This window comes from Physeter macrocephalus, chromosome 11 (genome assembly GCF_002837175.3).
Source record: "Physeter macrocephalus isolate SW-GA chromosome 11, ASM283717v5, whole genome shotgun sequence".
NCBI lineage: Eukaryota > Metazoa > Chordata > Mammalia > Artiodactyla > Physeteridae > Physeter > Physeter macrocephalus.
In genome coordinates, this window is record NC_041224.1 from 69,168,701 (window position 1) to 69,178,096 (window position 9,396).

At 45.5% G+C, this 9,396-nt stretch overlaps 1 protein-coding gene across 7 annotated transcripts in view; it reads right to left on the bottom strand.

Moving 5' to 3' along the window:
- Nucleotides 1-9,396, bottom strand: part of DNAJA4 (DnaJ heat shock protein family (Hsp40) member A4) — a 15,864-nt gene that overhangs the window by 2,696 nt on the left and 3,772 nt on the right. For 5 of the 7 annotated variants that reach the window (XM_007103465.4, XM_028495148.2, XM_024128755.3 and 2 more), the window contains 4 exons: nt 6,613-6,793; nt 4,592-4,696; nt 3,239-3,466; nt 1,997-2,227 (listed from right to left, as the gene is read on the bottom strand). In XM_007103465.4, coding sequence (XP_007103527.1) covers nt 1,997-2,227; nt 3,239-3,466; nt 4,592-4,696; nt 6,613-6,793 — 745 coding nt within the window. The remainder of the gene's footprint in view (nt 1-1,996; nt 2,228-3,238; nt 3,467-4,591; nt 4,697-6,612; nt 6,794-9,396) is intronic. The other 2 variants (XM_028495150.2, XM_028495151.2) reach the window with 1 other exon arrangement.

The following is a 9,396-nucleotide window of genomic DNA, read 5'->3' on the forward strand; positions in this document are numbered from 1 at the left end:
CGCCGCAACGGGAGAGGGCACAACAGTGAGAGGCCCGCGTACCGCAAAAAAAAAAAAAAAAAAAAAAAAAAAAAAAAAAAAAGATAAATGAGCAAAAAGAAAAAGCACAAGAGAAATCTCCAGCAGAAGGTTTTCTGGACACCCTGCCCTTCCTTATAACTAAGCAAGGAAATGGGTTTCTCGGGGTTTACGACTTCCTTCCCTCTGGGGCTCACTTCCTCTCTTTCGTCCTTGGCTCCCAGTTTCCCTGTGGCTGGGATCAGCTGGGAGGCAGCAAGGAACACTGGGCTCCAATCCCATGGCAGGGGCCCCTGCTCCAGGGAGCTCGGCCAAGGACGAGCTTTCGCAAAGAAGTTACACAGCGCCCCAAAGACGCTGCCCAGCTCATGCTCCCCGAAGGCTGGAACCAGGTCTGAGACAATGTTCAGGGGTCTTGGACATGATACCAGGGGTCTTGGGCACACACCCACTCACAGCCTGTGGCCCCTAGGGCTTTGTGTGAACTATGATCCCCAAACTTTCCTACAGAAGTGAGGGGAGGAATTGGGTACCTTGGGAGGCTTACAGAATGGAATCTAAAGGAAGGTGCTGTATTTAAAATTTTCATGCGTATTTTCATTATACTGCAGTGCTTTTCCCCAATCCTTAAGTATATCTATACACAAACACAGAAATGAAAAATCAAACAGGGTAAAATTCTAACAATAGGCAAATCATATATGCGTGGTCTTCATACTGTTTTTATTTTTACAACTTTTTGTTAGTTTGAAATTGTTTCCAAATAAAAAGTAAAAAACAAAAGCAAAAAAACCCAAAACAAACCTCTGATCAAGACTTGGATATGTAATTCCATTTCACTTATACCCAGAAAAGAGGAAACAGAAAAAGCCAAAGAGGAAAGTGGCAGAGAAAGAGAACAGGCCAGAAAGGGAAAGAGAGAAATGGACACAGAGGCAGGAAAGCCCTGGATGGAGGCTGGGGAGGCAAGGTGGCTCACTCCACTGGACTTCAGGGTCTTAATTACACTGCCCTCGGACAGGCTTATTGGCTGGTTACCTCCCACCCCAGCTCTGAGCCTACCCCTCTAGCCTAAACCTCAGATACCCACAGGAGAAGTCACTCCCTAACCCTGTGGCCAGCGAGGGGACCAGAGCAGCACTGCTTACGGCCAGTGATGGGGTCACGGATGTCTGGGTGGCTCAGCCACCACCGCACCTGTCCAGACATTCTTTGACATGGACACCTGACCTGAAGTGCTATTCAGGGGCAGCTTCAAGTCGAGGGCCCCAGCCAGGCCTCTCTCCCTTCTCCAATTTGCCTGGCCTCCTCACAGCCCGTTCCAGGCAGGTGCTCTGGAGCCCACATGGACTCAACTGCAGTGAACACTAGCCCTCCTGGGAGCTGGGAGCCTGACATCTACACACGTGCTGGCAGGCTGAGCTCTCAGGCCTTTGAGAACCCTTTGGGGCCAGAGGCAGCTCCCTCAAGCTCCTGTGCCTGTGTGCAGACAGGCAGTTCTCTAGAAGCCGCCAAGGATGAGCTGGCAGGCGATGTCTTTTTTTTTTTCAGGAAAATTCTATTTTAAAATGTCTCTCACATGTAGTCGACAACACAGAGGCTAGAGAAACATTGATGAATCAGCACAGATCACCATCTGATAAAAAAACACCACCTATTATCAGTTGTGTTTTATTATACAAAAGTTAATTTTTAAAAAAATTTAAGTTAAATTGGCAGGTTCCAGGTAGAAGTTTAGATCCCCAAGATTCCTGTTTTGAGGCTCTTTCCCCAAAACTGAAATTTTTTTCGTGGAGACTATAAAAGAAATTCATAAAATTCTCCAAAGTCCCTAGTGATGACTTTAAATTTAGAGAAAATCAAGTCACACTAACTTGTGCAACAGAAGTCAACCTTGAATGTGAAACCAGGCTAAGCTGCCAGCATCATTATGCCAAGCATACAGAAGAACTACAACGAAACACATTTGAAACATTACCTGATTTGGATGTAATAATAAGGACTCGATCATCCAGTGTTTTTATCATCTTCTTGAAGCCACAAAGGGCTTCAGAAAGCTGAATTTTCATTTTCATGATCAAGTCATGGCCTCGTCTCTGAAAGACACTATGATCCTTCTGATCAAGCACAATTATGACATCACCAGGCTCCAGCTCAGGCTCCTGATCTCCTTCTCCATGAAACAGTATCTTTTGCCCATCTTTCATACCTATGAAACATCATCCCTTTCTGATTAGCCATTTCTCTTAAAAACCATACTTGCGACAAAGCTTTAGAAGAAGGCTCAGAGAGAGCCCTTTGGGGGTTCTTTATTCATCAAACCTCCCAACCTCGTGCAGGCCTGGGGCTGGGATTACCACTGACCAAAAGGCCTCACTCCCCTCGGCATAACGAGGGTCCTCAGCCAAGTGTGCAGCAGGGAGAGTGGGAAACGAGGCCGCCACATCGCAAGTTCACCGCGCACTCCCCGCCCTCCTGGCCACGCCATGCCACAGCTGACAGTGCACTGCGGGCAGAAGGCCACCGCCTGCTTCTTGGCGCACATGCAGCACCGGGACCTGGGGGCCTTCTAATAAGTCTCCGTGCACACAGGCACAGTGCTCAGTCCCCCAGCATGTGTACTGCTTTGGGTGTTGATTTGTGTACTTCGGTCTCTCACCTAAATACATTTGCTGGATTAGGAAGCCACAGAATAATCAGGGGGAACAACTAAGAGGGAAAAAGACCCTAAAATGATGGCCCCAGGCAAAATGAACAGCAGGAGGAAGGTGCTGGATTTGGGAGAATCTGCTGCAACAGAGAGGAAATGTGTGGAGAAAAGGGACATACAGCTACGAAGACTTAGATAAGCTTTTACGGCCAATGAGTGACAAAAGCCAATAGGAATAACACTCCCAGTGACTCTAAAGTAATGGTTTGAGAAGGGCAAGAGAGGGCAATTAACCAAAATCAAGGTTAAGTGACTTCCAGGGCATTGGAAAACCTTACAAAGAGGTTTTGTAAGCAAGAAAACTTTGGCAGGTGACACGGATGGAAATAAAGCCAGGGAGGGTCAATGGAAGATGCCCTGGGAATTGGAAGAACTGACGGCACACTCTAACGACATTTAAATACCAGTTGTGTTGTGTCTCATTTCCCTGATACCTAACCCTTGTGCCCCACAATTAGCACCTGAGATGCATGTCCACCGGTGTGGGGCGCTAGTGCTGCTCAGCCTCACCTTTCTCCACGTGCACCTCGATAATCTTCTTCTCTCGGATGACCTTGGCACCACTGCAGCTTTCACAGCGGTCCTTGGGGTTGATGCGCTCGCCCTGGCCCTTGCACTCGATGCACACGGTCTGGATCTGCTGCACCATGCCTGGCCCGATCTGCTGGATGTGAATCTGCATCCCTCGCCCCTTGCACACTGGGCACTTCTCCACAGATCCCTTCTTCCCACCAACGCCTGTGGGGAGACAGGAACAAGGCTGTGCTCTTCCCTTAGAAGCGTCTCTGCTGGGTGCCACCACAGAAGGCTAATGAGCCATGAAACTGGACACTGGGGTTTGAATTCTGACTTTTTTTTTTTTTTTTTCTTGCGGTACGCTGGCCTCTCACCGTTGTGGCCTCTCCCACCACGGAGCACAGGCTCCGGACGCGCAGGCCCAGCGGCCATGGCTCATGGGCACAGCTGCTCTGCGGCACGTGGGGTCCTCCAGGTCCGGGGCACGAACCCGCGTCCCCTGCTTCGGCAGGCCGACTCTCAACCATTGCGCCACCAGGGAAGCCCTGAATTCTGACTATTTACAATCATGAAAAGCCATGTGGAAGAGTCTGGATAATTCTAGCCAAGCAGACAATATCCAGATGTTAACATGTAAGCGCAAACATCTGTGGTTTTGGCTATACCAAGATAAATTCATTGCTTTAACTTCACCAAATGTGTTTTCTTCCACCCCAGAGTGGAAGAACACCCATGCCTACGTGTGACCAGTGGAGACTGGAGAAAACAGCCCTGTCCACAAGGGTGGCTACCTAGCCCAGCCATTTCTCTGTGGGACAATGTGTGACCAAGTCACCAGATCTGACTCTTCTTGAAAAATCAGATTTTTTAAAATTACGTTAATTACATTTACATTTAAATCAAGGACAGCAAACTATGGCCAGCTGCCTGGTTTTGTAAATAAAGCTTTATTGGAAGACAGGTATGTCATCTGCTTGTTTACTGTCTATGGCTCCTTTTGCAATAAGAGTTGAATAGTTACGACAGGGACTGCATGGCTCACGAAGCCCAGAAATACCTATCATCTGGCCCTTTACAGCAAAAGTCTGCCAACCCCTAGGTTGGGTCAACCATTCTTGATTTTTATATTTTTAAAATAATTGTCAACATATTAAATAAATGTGCAGTCCAAAATAAAAATGTACAGGGCCAAATGAAATGGATTTGGCCCTCAGGCTACCTGTTTGCAATCTCTGACCTTCACATTTAAAAAGATAAATTATTTTTCTCTGAATTGTAAAACAGTAAGAATTGTTTCCAGATCTAAGAGACCAGAACTATGAGAATCATTCAGAAATTAATTCTTACCTTCACATTTCTCACAAATTACATTTTTCTGGAGAGCCAATTTCTTTGTGACTCCATTATATAAATCTTCAAGAGTTACAGACAACTGATGTACAACATTCTTGCCTTACCGAGGGGAAAAAAAAGACCAATTAGTAATACTGTATTAAATATACCACTGTATTAAATACTACCCATATGACCTTTAGTTGTATGACGTCTCAAACTGTGCCTGTGTCATTCATTCCCTTCCCTGTGAGAAGCAATGCTTGCTTCTGTTACACCTGGCCCATCCTTCTGGCCCTTTGCCAGTATGAGAACTAATATCCTTTCTAGCTATGAGCTAATTATTCAATCATTTATAGATGTCAACAAAGACTTTCATCTTTATTTTCTAAAACAAATCTGAGAATGAGAGATCAATGAGGAAACCCAAGACAATGTTAACCAATGAGATTGGTTAACTAGGTTCTCCCCATGAAAGGAGCCCTTTCCTTATAGATGATGCACGCCGTCAGTCTCTGGACCTTTAACTGAAACTCTTCTTGAACATAACGTCCTTTACTTTTTGAGCCCTTCTATGTATTGTGGCCAAGTGGGACCTCTTTCATCTGTGGAAATCTTGTCTGTGCATCCAGGACAGTGGGCCTTTCATCTTCAGGGTGGGAGTCTGTCTGCTCTGGCACCATGCCAGCCTGTCAGGACCCACAGCATCAGGTCCCTCTCTGCTGCCCATAGGGCTCTCAGGGTCACCGAGATGCTGTCCTTGTTTATTGGCTGTCAACTTTGAGAGATGACTTAGTTAAGGGCGTGAAGTTGTTCATCTCAAGACAGTGAGAGAGCTAGGCAAGAGGATACCCAAGGTTTTAATCACATCCACACTGTCAATTATATGAGCAAGCAACATACCCAGAAAACAGGGTAAGGATTTTTCCCTAATAAACACTTTGTGATTTTTAGCACACTGTATTCACAGAATTGACAGCCAAGCTTTTCAAAGCTCAAAGTCAATTATAATGTGCGAACAAGTACAGCCTTATTTATCCAGGGGCCTCTTGTTGACCTCAAACCACCCTTCTTAAACCTCAATGCAGAGCTTATTTTGATTTCACCCAGGATTTTAATAAGCTTGGTTATCTATCTGGTTTTGAGGTCCAAAGCAGAGTATCAACCATAAGCAGGACAGGGGAAGGGGGCTATTAGAGACCACTGGTAACAGAGGTGACAGTCCAGAGCCTGGCAGGAGGTAAGAGGTAGAAAAATTAGGAAGAACAACCCAGAACTCAAAAACAGGGGCCTGGGGCCATTTCACCAAGAGCTATGTCGCTCAATTCACCTCTGGGGATGAAGCTGCTAGTCCTAATGCATTCTGAAGAGAGAGGCAAAGTAGTTTCTTTTACAAAGATGTTCAAACATCAAGGGGTAAATTTTGTTACCTAGAAAATCTCCTGAGCAGGCTGAGAAAATGAGGCCATACTGCACATGGCAGAGCATCAGCCAGAAATAGAGCCCGCGGGCCCTGGCCCAAGTCAGGAGGCATGAGAGGAAGCGTGCAGGAGGGGAGAAGAGCACTCTCGACAGAGGTATCACTAATAACCACAGGAGGTGCCATTTATGTCCCTTAGGAACATAAATGGAAACTAACCCCAACAAAAGAGAAAAAGAGGGCAAGATGAACTTCCTCCTTTCTCCTCACCGCCATTTGCTCCTTTTTGGTGGTGGGGGGGCACACCATTTGCAGGATCTTAGTTCCCTGACCAGAGACTGAACACAGGCCCCAGCAGTGAAAGCACCGAGTCCTAACCCCTGGATCACCAGGGAATTCCCCATTTGCTCCTTTATATGTGGTGTTGGGAAGGTGTCAGGCAATTTATTGCTAAATGCACTAAGAGATTCCAGGTAGACTAAACAAGTGATGAACTAAAGCTAATGATCCCCAAACATGACAACTACACCCTTTTAAGGCATGATCCGTCCTGATTCCAGCAACACGTACAATTTGGAAACTATAAAACTTGCTTAACGTCTTTCAAAGCAGTTACCTCTTCTCTCTCTAGCCATCCGTCCTCCGCCACCAAAGAACATGTCAAAGATGTCCATGGGGGAAGAGAAGCTGGGGCTGCCTGAGCCTCCTTCCTTAATTGCCTGTTCGCCGCCCTGGTCATAAATGTCCCTTTTCTTTGGATCTGAAAGCACTTCATATGCCTGGGATATGAGCTTAAACTTCAAAAGAAAAAAAGAGAGATTAAAAAGAGAAGGTTTGAGTTGTTCATGAAGCAAACCCACCATATAAATGCAATGACAGAGGGATTCTACACCCAACCCCCCAAACTAGTGGGTCTATATGTTATCTGAAACCTGACTTTTCCATTTAATCCCTTTGCAGAGTGGGATACATAGGGCAAACATTACTAAGGGATGAGAGGCAGGGCCACTGCAGAGAATAAGGATACAGAGCAGTAAGAAGGAGTTTCTCCCTCCTCAGGCTGCACCAGACAGGAAGAAGTAGAGTGGAGCTAAGATGTAGTGAGACCAGGCCAGGGCTTAACCTACAACTGGATAAAGCCCATGAGGGCTGCTTTCCAGCTCAGGAGGGCTGCTTTCCTAGGTTACTAGCATAAAATTCAACTACAGACATCCTGTGAGCATCCATCCACATGCAGGCTGCAGACACTGTGCACAAATCTGTCCTGATCTCCCCCGCCAAAGTCCTGCCCCTCCCATAGTCTCCCCCATAGCTCACTTATTGGCAATTCCAAAACCTCATTTCCTCTCCCTCACATCTCATATGTCAACAAATCCTTCTGGTGCTACCTTCAAATGTCTATCTCCAGTACCCTAAGACAGAACACCCCATGTGTCACATGCCTGCCAAAAATGTATCCTGGAATCCAACTGTAAGAAAAGAAATCAGAAAACCCAAATTGAAGTATATTCTGCAAAACTAAAAGACAGGAAAACTAAATGCAGTGTGTGACCCTGGATTGTATCCTGGACTGGATCTTGCACTGGGGAAAAAAATGCTACAAAGGACACTGGAACAACTGGAAAAATGGGAATTTTTTTCTCAATGTTAAACTTCTTAAATTTGATAAATGTACTGTGGTTATGTACAAGGATGTTGTTTTCCCAAGGATAAACATTTAGGGCTGAAAGGTTATGATGTATGCAACTTACCCTCAAAAGCTTTAGCAAATAATAATAATATAGGGAAAGCAAATGTGGTGACCTATTTATAATCAGTGAAGGTAGGTGAAAGAAAGGCAGGTGTTCATTGTACCACGCTCACCTTTTCTGCAGATATATGGAAGTTTTTAACATAAAATCAAAACACTATATAAAATATCCAAAATCCATCCCTTCTCGCCACAACCACCACCACGCCCACCCTGGCGGAGGACACCCTCCTTGGCCTGGATAGCCACAGTGACCTCCTCACTGGACTCCCATCTTCTGCCTTCACCTCAGTTTTCAGTCTGTTCTCCGCACAGCAGCCAGAACTTGCCAGCTAATCACGTCAGTCCTCTGCCCCAAGCCCTCCAAGGGGCCCGGCTCACTTGGAGTAAAAGCCAGTTCTTATTCTGGTCTACAAGCCCAAACTGACACCTTTGCCTCCAGCTCCCCGCAATTCTGCTCGTGCACCGTTGGCCTCCTTGCTGTTCCCCAATACCAGAGCACTTACTGCTGGGATGGTGTCCCCACTGCAGTGTCAGCTCCGTGAGGACAGGTGGTTAGGTCAGCTTTGTCCACTGCCATATCCCCAAACCTAGAACACTGTCTGGCATGTACTTGTTATATGAATGGCTCAATTCTGGGAATTGAGAAATGAATAAGTGAGATAGGGTATTTGCCCTCCAGGGGAATGGTTTAGGAAGAGAAAAAAAAAATACAGAACATACAGAAAAAAAAAAGTGCTTTGAATATACAAACATGGAAACTGACAGACACTAGGTTTTCTCTTGTACTACAGATCCCCGATAGAGATCTAATAAGTAACTAATATAATATATAACTAATATATATATATAATATATATATATTATATATATATAATATATATAATATATAACTAATATAACTAATATATTAGTTACTAACTAATATATATATTATATAATATAATAAATAATGATAGCTAATAAATAATAGCTCACAACTGGGTAATTTAAAAAACTGTCTTGAGACATCAGAATCATACTCAAGGTAGTTAGGTCTTTTGGTATGTTGATTCTCCCACCATTTCTGTAAAGAAGTAGGTATCGTTCATCACTACTCCTTTCCACAGAAGGAAAATAAGGTGTAGGGATTAGGTGCCCGGTAAGGAAGATCAGAAAGCAACCAGGCCAGGCTGCCCCCAGGGAAGTCTCTGGCCCCCGTCTGTACTAGGTAAACATGCTTCAAGAGAATGTCCGTTAGAAACACTCTGGATAGTTGAAAGACTCTTGCACTTAACAGAATGGATGATTAATCTAAAAAGGAAAAGGAATGCCCTGTCACTTGGGGCATTCAACCAGAGGCCGGACCTCACAAAGGGGCGGGGCTCCCACTACCCTGGGGGTGGGGGTGGGGGTCTCAGCACTCCAGAGTCTAATTCAGTCCCTGCCTGACCCCCACCCATCTCACAGCTGGAGACTAGTACTCTGACCAGCTCACCTTTCAGACTGTAATAATTTGCCACAGTTCCTTTAATAAGATTATTACGCAGCTGGAAAAATGGCTTTGGAGACTATGTAGCAACTGGGAAAAGTATTTACTATAAAATATTCAGGGGGCTTCCCTGGTGGCGCAGTGGTTGAGAGTCCGCCTGCCGATGCAGGGGACACGGG